At 42.6% G+C, this 17,657-nt stretch overlaps 1 protein-coding gene across 1 annotated transcript in view; it reads right to left on the reverse strand.

Moving 5' to 3' along the window:
• Positions 1-17,657, reverse strand: part of LOC143344543 (uncharacterized) — a 331,445-nt gene that overhangs the window by 35,543 nt on the left and 278,245 nt on the right. Inside the window, 1 exon segment of the mRNA XM_076770680.1 lies at positions 11,363-11,383. Within this exon segment, the coding sequence (XP_076626795.1) occupies positions 11,363-11,383 (21 nt within the window).

Below are 17,657 nucleotides of genomic sequence, written 5' to 3' on the forward strand. Positions count from 1 at the left end.
CAATGAACAAAAAAAAAAAAAAAAAATAAATAAAATTAATGCATTCCCGCTGGATAAAAAGTGAGTACAATAATTCTCGCTACACAGATAAGACTCAAAAAGGTTCGCCACTCCCAAACGGTCTCGGCATCTGTGACAGCTGTATTTATCGATCATAATCCATGCACTAAGAAACGATTCGTTCCAGAAATAACAATGATAATAATAATAATAATAATATATAAATATATCATATGGTTCGGTACGAAAGCCATTCAAAAAAAGGTACTGTACTCCGAGCAATGTGAGTAAGTATTACGCAAAAAGGTAGATGCAGAGATTAGTATAAAACGTGAGCTTCTACTGTTCCACAATCTCTCCAAAAAAACACTACCTACTGAACGATCATTAATTGAAAAACACGTTCCCAAGTGCTGATACACGGAAGCAACAACGTCCTCGCGCGCATTGTCGTAATTCGACTGTGATAACGTGGCCACGCGCGGTGTATGCACGTGTGCGTGTACAGATACACAGAAACGAACAACAAGAACTCTGTTTACTGCTTTCTCGTCTGGTCACGTCGATGGTTATACGTGCTAGCTGCTACTCGTTTGCCTATTCTCGTCGTTTTCCTTTTCGTCCGCCCCCCTCCCCCCCACCTGCCAAACGAGAGCTTCTCCCGGATTTTTTTTCTCATTTTCGAGTCTAATAATCGAACGATTGCGAAACGGAGTCCGTAACTTCCGGATCTCGGTGGTCGGTGGTTCCCAGACGTCTCAAGAACTATCCCATTTGCTCCACTCTTTGGTATTTCTCTTTTCAATGGGCCACGAAATCGAGAAAACGACCATTCTAATCCTTCGTTGCAAGAATTTATCCTGGTACATTTATAAATTAATCCTGGAGTTGATAAGTGACTGAATCTATTAGACTTCGTAAGAAAGAAATATGCACGTACTTTAGTAATCTGGAGACTTCAACGCGTGGACACGAAACGTGTCTTGCTAACTACGCTACTAAGGCTATTATAAATTTAGTAATAATATAAATCTGTCTGTCAGGACTGGGAACCACCGATAATTCGTTGGTCCTCGAGACGAACCGGAGAACCGTATTTTTTTTCCGTGGTGTTTGCCTGGTCCGCGGGCGTCGTGGCGGCCATTGAACGTTACGAAACCGTGAAAAGCGGTCGAGAAACAACGACAACGTTACCGAGATCGGTGCTCCCACATCTCGTGATTCGGTAACACGCTGAAAGCTGCGAGTGCTCCATCGTTAAAGAAACGGTAAACGAAAGGACGAAACAAAAACGAAAGAACGGAAGCGGAGGAAAACAAGTTCGTTTCCATTCCCCTTTTCCGTCCGTTACAACGTGGAAAGAATTATCTGTCGAGCTTTTTGAGAAAAATAAAGCGCACCCTTTTTCGAGGGTGACCACTAATTGCTGGCGGTGCTTGCACGCTCAGCGGTAACTAATTAAGGCTACGCACTGAGACTAATTAGTGAATGCCAGACTAAAGAACCAGTAAGAAAGGTGAACTGTTTATATGTGTACATATATATATATATACGTGTGATATATTACGCGTGTCTGCGACGAGGCTCGCGAGGTTTCTCGATTTTCACTGGCTTTCGTCGCTCTCGGCTGTTAATCGTCGATTTTCCGCGACGCGGGGACTATTTTTCCAAACCGTACGCGTCGATCTCGGAAACTGGAACCACCAATAGCTCGCCTCGAAGGGCAGATAAAATAAACACGCCGGAAAGAGTTAAATCTCGCATCGAGGGATCTTTCGATATGAATTTCTATTCGGCCCCAACAGTTGTTATTTTTAAACACAACCATCCGTTCGTTTTACGCGTATCTACCCGTCGTTCTGCGAACAGAAGTATTTAAGATCGTTGGAAATTTACGAGATACTTGAGAATTTATGGTAGGAAACTTTTTTTTTTTATTCGTTTCCGCGATAGTTATACTCGAGCGACCGATTTTAATCTTGAATCTCGTTGGGTTATCAATTTTCATTTATAAAAAAAATTCAAGACCTGTGCAGGGACTTTTCGTTTTACAAATAAACCGAATTGATTCGATCTAACACGGTTAATACGCGAAACCTGGATAGCGAGAACACGCGAATCTAACACGAATTGAGTGAATGCATTTAAATCTTTTATAATGGAATACGTAAAATAAAAAATATCTCGTTACGTATCGCGTTTTTAGCAACACTTTGATACTTTTATTTGCAGAATACTGGCAGTCGTTTCGCGTGAACACAGTGCATGGTTCCATTTAAGAAATCGAATGGAAGAATTGTTCAACGATGGTTTACCCTCTGCGGGATTTTCATTTTCCGCGAATTTGTCTATCCGGAAAGCGAGCTGTGTTCCATTTTCTGAAACCACCCTTACAGAGAAATACAACGCACGATGTCGTACATTAAATTCAAGAATGTACTCGCAATGTTCCTAAAATACGCGAGTCAACCTCGATATCGTTTGTATAAGAATCGAGAGACAGTATTTCAGAAATTTTATTCGTCTTTTTCCCCCTCGTATCCCTTGGAGAAATTTGGCCTTCTTTTTTTTTTAGAAAAAATTCGGTTTCGTGAACCCGTTCGAACCAGGCGGCTTGAAAATCGATAGCGAGCGACGTGACCGACGCGATACGAGAATTAATTAGTTACCACTAAATCAAAGGCGGCACTTGTCGAGCATGCAGCAACCTTCGCCCGGCCAAAAAATTATTATGTCATGTCTCTCGCCAACTAACACACCGTGCCACGATCCAATAACATTAATGTCAATGACAACAGTTCCAAAAAAATGAGAAATAAAAAGGAAAATCGTAACAAAAAGGTGGGAAACGAACGTAAAAGTTTCGAAGAGTCGGAGAAAAAAAAAACAAAGTACAAATTAGAGAAGGTCGATAGAGACAAACTAACGTGAAGTGACGATAATCGTGAACGACAAACGGATCGGATCAACAGGAGTGACCGAGAGAATGAAAGAAAAATATATAAATAAAAAGAAGACAGAAATAATGCAAGATATCGTCAGACCGTGCCGCCATGGCAGCTCGTACTGTTGGGTGGGGTTTGGGGGTAAACAAAATCCCAGCGATAGAATTCGTTGATGATGTTACTGTTACGAGACGGAGGGTGGGCGAGAATACTGGAGACGTTAATTAAAACGAATATAACGTTACGTTCGAAAAATAATAAAAAAAAATAAAAAAACAACACAAAGAAAGTAGAAACAAAAACCAATGAAAGGAAGCGTTCTCTGGTAGACGGGCATGCTTTCTCTCTTCCCTCGTTACGCGTTCTTTCTCGCGAATGCTTTTGAAAACGCGAGCAATTAGCCGGCACAATTTGCATCGCGACGACTCTCCCTTTCTTCCCTTCTGTTCCCACCCTCAAAGGAACGTTACGAAACGAAAGGGGAGACCGGGTGAGAAGAAGAAAGGAGAACGACGAATAGAGAACAGACCAAAACTATAAAAAAAAAGAGAACGAAACTTGAGGAAACAGAACGTAAAAAAAAAAGTAAAAAATAAAAAAAAAAAAAAGAAAAGAAAAACGTACGTGTAAGATACACTAGGAAACGCAAGATCGTTTCCGCAATCCACACTACTCAGCTCTCGTACGTGTACGTAGGTGCAAAATATAATATAGTAATTCTGTACGACTGCCAGGACGGACGTACCATAACACGTGAAATTATAATATAATAACAATACTATATAGCGTACGTATCCATACGGGGCGTCGATCGTCGCGATTCTCTAGAATTTTAATTTGGTTTCTGCAAACGAAAATGTCGAGATCGACGCGCATAGATGCATACGTATATCGGTACATATTCAGTATAGATATATGTATCTATATAATATATATATACATATATATATATATATATGTGTTTGTATATATGTATATGTATATACGTATTCACAGGTGAATCTCATATGAAGGCAAGCCAAGGCCACGACATGAGACGTGCAAATTAAAAAAGGTAATAATTATTAAAAAAAGAAGCAAGTAAAAAATTCTCTCCCAAAACCGCTTTCCAACCACAACCAAGCACAACCACAGGCAAGGTACGGGCCTTTGTCAACGAGACAGTCATCAACCAGTGAATATGTGGCGCATTACCGTGATTATTATATATATATGTAATAGTAACAATTTGAAAAAAAATCTATACATTGTATGTATGTATATATATACGTATGAGGTACGAAGGGAGGGTCAGGTACGACGGAGGGGAGGGGAACGGGAGAAACGTGGAACAATGTGTCCGAGGGGGGATCGTGGATCGATTAATTAATACGTGTGTAGGAGCCAGCGACGAGCACCGTCGGCGGTTGGATCGTTAATACAATTGTTGTTTAACCACAGCGGGTCGGGGTATTAATCGTGGGCGATCTGTTAAAACGAATCGACGAGTTGCTCGGGCTCGATTCGACGGAAAGATGACGAAACGACGCTGGGCGGGACCGAACGACCACCAAACGATCGAGAAATCGCGAACTGGGCGATCCTGGACACTCTTTTCGCGGAAAACTGCGTTAGAATATTTTCAACTAATCAGAAACTCGACTCGAAAGGTACCTCGATAAATATAATTCAAACTTTACTAAATTCAATGATCTTCGAACCGCGAAAACACTTTAATTGTCCCTGGAATAGTCAGCCATTTAACCGTGTTTACCTTCCAAGCATTGAACTCTCCAGGATCTTGCAACATATATAGTCGTCTCGGAATCTCGAGGTCGATAAAACGTGATTCCGCCACTAGCTTTCCCAAACCTGTTCTCGCGCGATTACGTAAGAGAGTCTCGTTTAATTAATCGCTTCATTATTTACGGTCTACGTGGTACTTTCTATTTTGTTCGACCGTCTCTTCTTTTAGAGTAAAATCACTCGTTTTGAAACTCTGAATGCCGAACAACCTTCGCTTTTTTTAATTTAAATCGCCACGGAAAAGAGTGTCCAAAGCGTCGAACGGGAACAAAGATCGTCGAAACTGGAAGAGTGGATTCGAGCCCCAGCACCGACGCGTCAAGTTAAGTGTCACAAGATTAACGAGATTTGCATTGCAGCCAAGTTATTCATCGAACAAGTATGATACGTGTGAAAGACACGAGAGGTGCTCAAGGGACGTGTGTGTTGCGAGCAGTGTGCGCCGCGATATTAGGATTAATCGATTAATCGAGACCGTGGAGAATGATTCGAGAGGGGTAGGAAGAGACGAGAGATGGGGTGGGGTACGTAGGCACAGCGGTGAGTTAATGGTAGTAATCGTTACGCTAAAAATTAATCAAATCATACGAATTATTACGTACGAAGAATACCTCATGCTTTTACCACCGGACAGAGGAAACCCTAGAAACTAAAAGCTAGCACAGGCGAGATTCGTTTTGTTTAATATATATGTTTTTGTTTTTTTTTTTTTTTTGGTATATATTTTTTTTTGCATTCGACACTAAAGGGTCCCGACCTTTCTCCATCCTTTTCTCCATTCGTCGGCGTCCGCGGCCCTTCGATCTCCGTTCGTCTCCAGCGTTCCGAAGGGAAAACCAGAGGCTTCGGAGAAAAAGAGGAGCGTGATCCCGGGGTCGTCGATGATCTAGCGCGTGTTTCTCCTAGCCTCCTCCGAACTTCCTGTCACGTCGTTCTACGTGTGTATTTTCCGTCAGTTTCCTAATTCGTGTGTCGTCAACGGGGCGGGCCGCCCATTATCCGCTCCGATTCTCGTCTTTTCGTGCCCATGACTTTGTTTTTTTACTTTTTTTTTGTTTTTAGAGAGCCGTACCTTCATTTTCGAACGCTTCTCGCCCGGATTAATCTTCCTGCTCGGCGAGGATCTTCCCTTTTATTCCCCCGAGTCCTCGACGTCTTCGCAGATTCGGAGATTCGACGCCTGGTTCCACGTTTCCGGCGTTTCTTGACTTTTACGGCGGACGAGGCGCCTCGCTCATAAATGATTTCGTGCAACGTGCGTGGAAAGACCGATAACCTCGAAACGCCCGAGCTCTTCTACATTGCGTCGAGGAATATTCAAACGATACTTTCTTTTTATTACTTTATAAAAAAATTACAAACTCGAGATGCAAGTCCAAAGCGATTGTACAAGAGCTCGGGATCCAACAGCCAAGAATTCTATTAAAAATTCTACTCTACCATAACAAGTTCCGTTCGAACGGACATTTGGGAAGCCTTTTGCTTTTCCCCGATGAAATTTAACGCCTGAAATTGCATCGACATCCGGACCGTAAGAGTTTCTCGAATTTTCTTGGGCACCGGAGCGATCGTTCGCGAGCGAGACGCCTCCGATCCTCTTCGTCTCGCTGTTCCTCGTCGATCTATTATCGGTTAGCAACGATCGTGGGGGGTGGGCAACGATCGCGTATAGCTGCAGCGAATCACAAGAGCCGACAGAGAGCAGGAAACGGCACAGAGAGAACGTGAGAACACGGCAGAGACGCGGTTTTGCAACGACCTTAAAAATACATTACGTGTGAAGAAGGTAGTACACGTGGCATGCAAACGGTGACAAGTCTTCTAGATACGTTATCGAGCGTGTCAATCAAGCTTAAGGGGGACCTTTGTCGTCGAGCAGTAGCGTTTCAAACGCGGCCGTTGCATTCGAGCGTCGATAATTAATCGAAATAGAGAAGCGAAAACGACGAATGATCGTTCGAAATCGTCCATTGCTCGACGCCAGTCGCCCACATCTACCGGGTTACAATCGATTCCGGGCTTCTTATTGTCACTGTTATTCACTGAAAGCTAAACGCCACTAATCAAGACCAAAAAAAGCCTACAGCATGCACACTTCTCGAAGATGTCCTGTAGTTTTCGTACGGACGCTATCGCGCGACTTTCCCCGGTTGGGGGGGCAGTGTGAATTGTTTCTCCGTGATTGTCCAGCGTGCACGGGTCTCGACGCCGACGCCCGTCGATCAGCGTGCAAAAACCACGACGAAATCGTTCGAATTCTCCCACTATTGTTCGCCTGATGGTCGATTCTAACGTCGCTATAACGAATACTCGACGCGATAAAGCTGACTCTATTCCGTACTACAGACAATCTTTAAAACTTTGTTCCAACTAGAGAGAAATCGTCGAATCGAATCGTAAAGCAAAGGGTTAACGTTCAAAGAAAAAAAAAACGAAGAGAAATTAAACGACTCTGTCTGTAGTCGAGTCAGATTAAAAAAAGAAAAGATCGAGAGGAAAAAGAAACGCAAAAGGGAGGCTCGTGACGAACGATGCATGCCACGCGGATCGAGATCGCGAGATTGGACGATTGAGAATTCCAAGTGGTATTTGATAAAATAGAAAAAGATCTTTATTGCCTGGACAGAACACACAATGGACCGAGGAACAGTGACAATACCCTGTCTGTACGCGAACCGTGGATCGTTGAGGCCCCGTTCGCGCCAAGAGAGCGGGGAGGTGGCCTTGAACGACCAACAAATTCTGCCCAGACTCTTTCGCCCAGATCTTCTCGATTCCCCGTTTTCCGACTCCTGAGAGCGTCGAGGGCTCAACGATCCGCGAAGATCGAATCCTGTCTAAAATAATCGCCATCGTCCAGCTTCTGGAGGGGGTTTGACTCTATCGAACTTAATTTATCGAGAACCGATCCCACGTCTCGGAGGGGGGCGTATCGCACACGCTCCTCAATTCGTCTCTTCCTGGAAATTATACCGTTTTCTTTCTCGACTTTGTGTCTCCTCGTTGTCCTTAGACCTCTCTTCTTCGAGCCCCTTTAGTCGTTCTCCTCGTGTCCACGTGTAGCTTCTTCCTGACGGGAATGTCTCTCTTCTTACTTCCGGTAAACGCGGATCGTCGCTCGAGCATCCACATAAATCGTTCGCGAGCTCGATTAAACGTGGTTCTGCCAGAGATGGGCGAAATTCGCGTACGAATAACAAATTTCGAGCAAAGTAAATGACGAACGGAAGGAATTCGACCCTTTGATGCACGAATCCTACTGTAAAACATTGCAACTTATTTTCATCGATATTGTTCTGACTTGTTATCGGCGTGTAACTCAAGCTTGGTTCAGTTTTTCGAGGCTAATCCAGTTAGGGATGGAGTTTAGATCTCTTAGCACTACAGAGAAGATAAATAAGAGGATTCTATGTACGAAAGCAATTTATTGGAGCGTCGAGGCCCCCAATAAGGAGCAACAAACGATAACATCGACAGGGGGAGATACTTTCGTGAAGAGAGGGTGTTGTACACTTAAGGAACACCTATCCCAAGCGCTATGCAGATAAGGGAAAGCCCTTAGGATCGCGGCAGAAGTTCTGTGACACGCAGGAGGACATCCACGTTCGAGTTCAATCCGTCAGACAGGCCCACGGCTCGATCGCGTCGAGAGGTTGGACGATACGATCGTTGACAGGGTGTCTGCGTTCTCCCCCAGCCCTCCGTCACAATCAGGACATTCAGAACCATCGACATCGACGAAGGACGCGGAGGGTGAATCGATCAGGCGTTCCGAAGAACCGAAGATATAGCAGAGATTCGATCATCCATTATCTGAATATCGTATTTGATCATTTCACTGTCAGAACGATCTGTTTTGTGCAAAGAGAATGGTGGAAACTATTCTGATAATTGATTCTACAGGGATGCTGAGGGCGTGTTTCCATGATCTCGATGTTTAGAGAAATACGAGTTTCTAGGAGCTCACAGACAGTGGATAGAACTAAGAAATCGTATATCGAGTATTGCTGTCGATGATCCGGGGCAATTTTTCTACAGAAAATTTGGAAGTTGAATTCAGTTGCTCGAGTCCACTTTGTGGACATTTTGAAGTTCGTGGGACGGTTTGGACCATCTGGGGGAAGGTAAATAGTATTAGCAATGCGCATAATGCAAATTCCGTGGCTGTTCGTGCGAGGAATGCCACGTATCCGACCTGAGATACGCGGCGAAGCCGTCCAGAATTGACGGGAAATCGATAGTGTGGTGACCGATGTCGGCAAAAACAGAACCGAGCTTGAAGTATACGGATCGTTTAACATTGTCAGATTCGCGTTAAATGAACATCGTGCACGAGAGGGTCGACCCCGTTCGATGGAGCAAACGACACCTTCGAATTTTCTTACTGTTCGAATAAGGCCCAAATCTGCGCTCTGGCTTTCCAGATACAGAGTAGCAACGCGTCGTTCGAGTAATACTGTTAATCTACGGTTACAGTCTACATACAAGAGGTAACTCTATTACGATCACTAGAAGTAATACCCTGCGTCGGTTCTGGCGAGGAACGGGGCGAATAATGCCACGAAAAAGTGTAGTATATAAAAAAAAAAAAATAGATACAAAAATATCTGGATAATAAAGTTTCGAGCGCGAGGGAACGAGAATGTTCGATGGAATGTCGTCGCTATCGACTGCCCTAAATTCTACGTAGCTAAAATACTTTCAAATACCCTGTGGTTCCGTTAAAATTAACATTACAGTCTAAATCGTTCGCGGATGCACGCGCGGAAACGTCAGCGAGCGTTCGAAACCGAGTGCTGGGGATCGTTCGAATATTTACGTACATTCGAACGCCATGAATTAACTTGAAATATTTCTGTATTTGAATAATTCGATATGGAATTACTGAATTGAAGATGAAGTTTAGGAACGATTCTAGAAATTTAAAAATAAATTGTCAGATGCGTTTCTTTTCAACGAAAATTTAAGTAACGATCGTTGCTCAATTTTCATTCGAAGTCACGTGATTAGGAATCAAATATTAAAAGACTAGTTTCCGTCGAACAAGCTCGGGCTTGGAATTATTTTATAGATAATTTATAGTTAATTCGTTGGAATATTCGAATGGAGATAAATTCGGAAATCAGCTCTCGATCGCGTGAATTCGAACGATGATCGATCACCGGTCCAAAGAAAACATCCCTTCTCGGATTAAACGTAACGTCCACGCTGCAGTTTCTTTCACAGTGCAACCGCGATTAGGAATCGTCGGTTCGTTGACCTATGAACTAGAGGTTCGCTCTGTCTCGTGCCGACCTACCACTGACCGATAGACGCTACCCACGTGCGGCTATTTCCAATCGCTCTGAATCATCTTTCATCGAAGATCTCACAGTTTCCTCTTCATTCCCCGTCGCGGGGGATCGCAACTGGAGAACATCCACGCTTCGGAAGATTCGAAATTCCCCCAGAAAATATATATTCGAGCAACGAAGAGGCTCGCGAATCGATCTTAGAAACAAGCATGCGTCCCCAAAGTTTCTGGCCATTCTAAACAACCGATCGACAGACTCGAGAAAAGCTCAGAAATGATCAAATTTCCTTTCTCGCGTCTTTCGTTCGGTTTCTGGAGGATGGCTCGGAGAGCTTTAGCGTCGATGGATCAAGAATGCTCGGCTTCGAAGATCGATTCTGGCCACAGCGTCGATCGTTAAGTATTCTGTAACTTTGGTTCGATTATCTAAGCGTGAAACGATATTCTGTCCGCGGTAAATAGAAGTGGTCGGTGTGTGTGAGAAACGTGGGATAAGTCTGGGCCCGTTGGGACACGACGAACGAAAACGTAAGATAAATAAAAAAACAAAGTGAAGAGAAGAGTAAGACAGTACTCGCGAGCTGGTTGAACGACGAGCAATTAGTTGTAGGTAAATAAAGTCTGTACACCCACCTTGGTTCTGCTGGAATCATCGAGAACCCTAAAAGAAAAGGTCTGAGGGGGGGCAGAGCGTGAGGTGGGGGGGTCAGGGGGACAAGAGCGGAGCCTTTTTTCGCGAGGACCATCTAAGGGCCAGTGCTAGACCTGTCGCACGACGAAACGAAACGTCGTCTCCGCGCGGGAAACGCGACCTGGGCCAATCGAGTCGCTGGGAACTCGAATTCGGTATTAAGAAAATATAAAAATGGAAAAAGGAGACGAGAACTCGGTCGACTCGACGCCCCCAGGACGCGTTGCGTCGTTCTCTGAGAAACAGCGTTCAGAGAGATGAAAATCAAAGAAAAAAAAAAAAAAAATTTGTAAAAAAAAAAAAGAGAAGTAAAGAAGGATCGTGAATCGGAGAAAATTCTCTCACGATCGCGATTCGTGCGATTCTATGGCTCGTGGCTGTCTTTTTGTTGGCTTGGTCGTGGTGTGTTGGCGGCTGTTGGGAAGAAAGAAACGAAAATGTGAACTATCTGATTCGGTCTCGGTGCGCGTGTGCTCGAGACCGTCTCTTTCGCGACACTTGGACCAATCCGATCCGATGATTGTCTCTCGTCGTCACTGTCGTCGCCTTTGCCCGATCAACGCCTTCAGGAGAACCCGTGGCAATTCTCACGGATCTCGAAGTAGAGATTCAGCAGTGCCGATTCGGGCACGTCGTGGAAGCACCTACCCTCTGGCCACTGTACGCACACTGAAACAAAACGAAACGTTCACGTTAGCACTGCTCCTCTGAAAATCTTAAACTATCTTTAAGCGATGAAAGTTATTATCTACGAGTCTTTGGAAACACTGATTCTTGTATGAAAATTTACTCTATGCCTGAAATTCTTATTTTCCAAATTATTGCATACCTCCGTGTCTATTAATTATAATCGGTGGCAATTGGAAGTAGCAGAGTTCTCGTTAAATATTCCAAAGCTTATTTTCTGACTTTCTCAAATCGATAGAGCAGAAGTTATTTTGGCAAAAAAGTGATGAAAGTTACTATCTACGAGTCTTTGGAAACGCTGATTCTTGTATGAAAATTTACTCTATGCCTGAAATTCTTATTTTCCAAATTATTGCATACCTCCGTGTCTATTAATTATAATCGGTGGCAATTGGAAGTAGCAGAGTTCTCGTTAAATATTCCAAAGCTTATTTCCTGACTTTCTCAGATCGATAGAGCAGAAGTTATTTTGGCAAAAAAGTGATGAAAGTTACTATCTACGAGTCTTTGGAAACGCTGATTCTTATATGAAAAACTTGACTCGATGACTGAAATTCTTATTTTCCGAATTATTGCATACCTCCGTGTCTATTAATTATAATCGGTGGCAATTGGAAGTAGCAAAGTTCTCCTTAAATATTCCAAAGTTTATTTTCTGACTTTCTCAGATCGATAGAGCAGAAGTTATTTTGGCAAAAAAGTGATGAAAGTTACTATCTACGAGTCTTTGGAAACGCTGATTCTTATATGAAAAAATTTACTCTATGCCTGAAATTCTTATTTTCCAAATTATTGCATACCTCCGTGTCTATTAATTATAATCGGTGGCAATTGGAAGTAGCAAAGTTCTCGTTAAATATTCCAAAGCTTATTTCCTGACTTTCTCAGATCGATAGAGCAGAAGTTATTTTGGCAAAAAAGTGATGAAAGTTACTATCTACGAGTCTTTGGAAACGCTGATTCTTATATGCAAAACTTGACTCGATGCCTGAAATTCTTATTTTCCGAATTATTGCATACCTCCGTGTCTATTAATTATAATCGGTGGCAATTGGAAGTAGCAAAGTTCTCCTTAAATATTCCAAAGTTTATTTTCTGACTTTCTCAGATCGATAGAGCAGAAGTTATTTTGGCAAAAAAGTGATGAAAGTTACTATCTACGAGTCTTTGGAAACGCTGATTCTTATATGAAAAAATTGACTCGATGTCTGAAATTTTTATTTTCCAAATTATTGCATACCTCCGTGTCTATTAATTATAATCGGTGGCAATTGGAAGTAGCAAAGTTCTCCCTAAATATTCCAAAGCTTATTTTCTGACTTTCTCAGATCGATAGAGCAGAAGTTATTTTGGCAAAAAAGTGATGAAAGTTACTATCTACGAGTCTTTGGAAACGCTGATTCTTATATGAAAAAATTTACTCGATGACTGAAATTTTTATTTTCCAAATTATTGCATACCTCCGTGTCTATTAATTATAATCGGTGGCAATTGGAAGTAGCAAAGTTCTCGTTAAATATTCCAAAGTTTATTTTCTGACTTTCTCAGATCGATAGAGCAGAAGTTATTTTGGCAAAAAAGTGATGAAAGTTACTATCTACGAGTCTTTGGAAACACTGATTCTTATATGAAAAAATTTACTCAATGCCTGAAATTCTTATCGTCCAAATTATTGCATACCTCCGTGTCTATTAATTATAATCGGTGGCAATTGGAAGTAGCAGAGTTCTCGTTAAATATTCCAAAGCTTATTTTCTGACTTTCTCAGATCGATAGAGCAGAAGTTATTTCGACAGAAAAGTTATGAAAGTTACTATCTGCGGGTGTTTGAGAGATAAATATCAGATAGTTGCAGTAGAGTTGGAATGTACAATACATTGTCGCCCATTTTGGTGCTCGACGAACGCCCCAGTCTCGATTAAAGCGACATTCGCCGGAGCAGTGATTACAATTAGCTCGTCGTAATTGGCCAATCGATTAGACGAACCAAGGGGAAGAAACGGGCCACCCCGTCGATGGAAAACCAATTCTCTCCTCCCCCCGTGGAAAATCTCGTTGGGAGAACCTATCGTCGGCGGTTTCGATCAGCATCGCGCGCAAAGGAGAAGAGCTCGAAGGATGCTGATCGATTGCCTTTTATTTCAACAGGACTCAAAGGATGCCGGTTGCAAGTGCGTTTTCTCACGGAAGCAGATCCTCGGGATCCGCAATAAATTATCCCGCGTGTCGATATCAGCGCGAAACACGAGATGGATAGTCCGGGACCAGACGTTCGTCTCCCAGAGAGAAGATCCATGCTTTTCTCCTCCATTTCAGAAATTGTTTCGTCACGTTTCCGTCGAAAAACTGTCCTGTTCGCGATTCTCGGATCCATCGTTTTTTAAATCCATTAACTGGAATATCTTTCGAGCCCCCTCGAACCTCTTTCAGCTTTGGGCGAATAGAAAATTTCTCGTCGACCACTGCGCGTTATTCCCTCCATTCCAAAAGAGATTTTCAAACGAAATAAAAATGCAATTTATCGGTTACAGAGTCGAGGGGCCGAATTAACATAAATTTTCCCGGGAAACGGGATATCTAAATTAATTTCGAGCGAGCAACCGGACAGCGGGCGATTGAAACGAACCTCCATCGTATAATGTATAACGATTAAATCCAGTAATTCGATCGACGGTTAAATTTTTATTCCCAGTGAAGAATCGTATTTAACGCGTTACGGAATTGGTTTATTTTTCACGTCACCAGAACGACGCGATTTTCCACAAAATATCACCCGAAATTCGAATCCTTCAACGCGAATAACGAATAAAAATCTTTTCCTCGGGGGGTGGACGAATTGGCGAACGCCTCGAACAGATCGTATCGGAATAAATGTAAATTCCCAGTGTATCGGTTTTTCATGAATACCATGAACGATCGAATTTATCGCTACCATGTCGTAACGGGGGCACCGAACCCCACCGCAGCGGGATAAATTACGGCCCTGTGTTTCGCCCGGTAATTTCGATCGACATTTGTAATTCGGATTGCGCGCTCGCGATAATGGAATTTCAAATAAAAACGAACGATCTCCCGGAACGAGAAACATTCGTCGCGTACAAATCCATCGGTTTATCGTCGACTTTGCCAAACACGGAACCTCCCAAATTCCCTTCGTCCCTTCTATCTCGACAAGACCGTGAAAAGCTTTCGAGGAAAAATAACCGTATCGACAATCGATGGAAATTTCGCGAACCGCTAACCTGACCCACTGGCATCGAAGTTAGCTCCATTCGTCAAAAGTCGTCTCTCTGACCGTCGCATTATTATTATCTCTCGGTTATTTTCGTACAGCTGAAAAATTACAGCATTTACTATAACATCGCAGGCAATGGGTCAGCGTGCATGATGGATCGACTTCGCGGAAGATGAATCAACGAAATTTATAATATTTCTGGATCCCCGGTATTAATAGAGACCCACTTTGCAAACTTCGCTGTACGAAGAATTTTGAATCGTCGAAGAACGCTCGAAGAAGTTAAATTAAAGGATCCTCGACTATATTTTGCTTTTATTATAAAAAAAATAAATTCCAGTTGTCGTCCAAGAGTCCTAACCCAAACTTTGTAAACTTAACAGTTTGAAACGTCGAAGAACCCTCGAAGAAGTTAAATTAAAGGATCTTCGACTATATTTCGCCTTTATTATAAAAAAAAAATAAGTTCCAGTTGTCGTCCAAGAGTCCTAACCCAAACTTTGTAAACTTAACAGTTCTAAACGTCGAAGAACCTTCGAAGAAGTTAAATTAAAGGATCTTCGACTATATTTTGCTTTTATTATAAAAAAAATAAATTCCAGTTGTCGTCCAAGAGTCCTAACCCAAACTTTGTAAACTTAACAGTTCTAAACGTTGAAGAACCTTCGAAGAAGTTAAATTAAAGGATCTTCGACTATATTTCGCTTTTATTATAAAAAAAAAAATTCCAGTTGTCGTCCAAGAGTCCTAACCCAAACTTTGTAAACTTAACAGTTCGAAACGTCGAAGGACCTTCGAAGTAGTTAAATTAAAGGATCCCTGATTATATTTCGCATTTATTACAAAAAAAAATAAGTTTCAGTTGTCGTCCAAGAGTCCTAACCCAAACTTTGTAAACTTAACAGTTCGAAACGTCGAAGGATCTTCGAAGTAGTTAAATTAAAGGATCCCTGATTATATTTCGCTTTTATTATAAAAAAAAAAATTCCAGTTGTCGTCCAAGAGTCCTAACCCAAACTTTGTAAACTTAACAGTTCGAAACGTCGAAGAACCCTCGAAGAAGTTAAATTAAAGGATCCCTGATTATATTTCACTTTTATTACAAAAAAAAATAAGTTTCAGTTGTCGTCCAAGAGTCCTAAACCAAACTTTGTAAACTTAACAGTTCGAAACGTCGAAGGATCTTCGAAGTAGTTAAATTAAAGGATCTTCGACTATATTTCGCCTTTATTATAAAAAAAAAATAAGTTCCAGTTGTCGTCCAAGAGTCCTAACCCAAACTTTGTAAACTTAACAGTTCTAAACGTCGAAGGACCTTCGAAGTAGTTAAATTAAAGGATCCCTGATTATATTTCGCTTTTATTAAAAAAAATATAAGTTCCAGTTGTCGTCCAAGAGTCGCGTTGTGAAGATTGCGCGGGCGACAATAACAGAGGGTGATTTACGTGCACGTAATGGGTCGCGATTTCGGGATGGTCAGCTTTGATGGACGAACGTCGCTCGAAGGATTGATCGGTGGATCGCGTGCCAGCGGGCTGTATCTCCGCCGATGCGGCCATAATGAAACGGAAGGTGGCGAATTATTCGTCCAACCTTAACCCCCCTGGACAACCCTCCGATTTCGCCGAGAACCAGCCCCGGGTATCGCTGGCGACCCGCAACTGGACACGCTATCTGGTGTCCGTGGAATCTCGTGCATATCTCCGTCTAATTTAAATCTCAATTCTGCTGGTTGATAAACAACGGTTATGCCGTTTTCGCGGAGGAACCGTTCTATACGATGCTCCACTGGCACACATGCGATCGCCTGAATGTCGAAGGTCATTTCCTCGGTGGGTGTCCTTAAAAACAGCAATTTTTTCTCATGGGAGTCCTTCTTAACTCTCGTTTATCAGACACGAACTTGCACACCGTACGTGTTACTCTACTTTTAGTCGATCCCTCGTCCGGACGATACCGTCGTGATTACTATGTCGAGATGAACGATACGCTACTTAATTGCTCCGGAGCAGTTAACTCGGAACAAGAAAGATATCAACCGATTTGCATTCGGAGTCGTTCTATACGTTTCTAAAAATAAATAACTGAATTTAAAATGTTGCTTTCGTGCTGATCTCGGAAGAAGGATCATTCGTAAGGAATGAAGCTTGAAAAGTTCGTGGCGGCTGAAAGATCGGGGAATTCCCGAGTCGATTTTCGAGAGCTTCGACGTGATTCCGGCGCGGCCACAGGGAGATGTTTCGGCCTCCATTTGCAAAATTGTTTCGGAGCCATCCCCTTCGTGCAATTTCGACGATGTGAGAGCTTCTGGGGAGCGTAGGACGCGTCAAGATCGCGTTGAAAGTATTGCTACGATGAACATTCGGTGGAAGTTAGTATAGGGGGATGATGGTAATTCTTTTAGGGGATGTTCCACAGGCTGGGAAAAGTTAAAAATTGCGATACAAGGTTCCCCTTGTCAGAGGAACCGAAGAAACAATTTTAACTTGTCTTTATACAAAATTCTTTGTTGAGATTTTTTAAAATTTGTTACGAAGAACCAATATCCTTGGACGATTTGTCATCGTCGAAAAATCATCGAGCGGATTCGCGAGAGTTGTCGTTCGCTGGTGGGTCCGGAAATAGTCGCTTTGAAATGTTGCCTTTTCGAAACGACAGACACGTCGGGGAACGCGTGAAATGTCGGCATAGAAACTAGATGGATCTCCCTCCCCATTTCTGGACCCGGGGGAACTGTTCTATAAAATCGTGGAAAACCGTGACCCATCGCCGCGGGAGAATTAAAAGTTATCGAGTGCCAGCGGAAGAGCCCGCGACATTTTGTGCCAGACGTTACACACACGACACATCGTACCGCCTATCTACGTTTAATAATTATTTAATCCCAGATTGTACAAGACTTTTCAACGTCGGCTAGTTTTTCTTCCCGTGAACTTTGCAGATTGCGAACGTGAACAAGGAAAAATATTTTAATCGAGGTGAAGCATCGAAATAAATTAAAAGAAACGTACCACAAAGGAA

Source organism: Colletes latitarsis, chromosome 8 (assembly GCF_051014445.1).
Source record: "Colletes latitarsis isolate SP2378_abdomen chromosome 8, iyColLati1, whole genome shotgun sequence".
In the NCBI taxonomy this organism is placed as follows: Eukaryota; Metazoa; Arthropoda; class Insecta; order Hymenoptera; family Colletidae; genus Colletes; species Colletes latitarsis.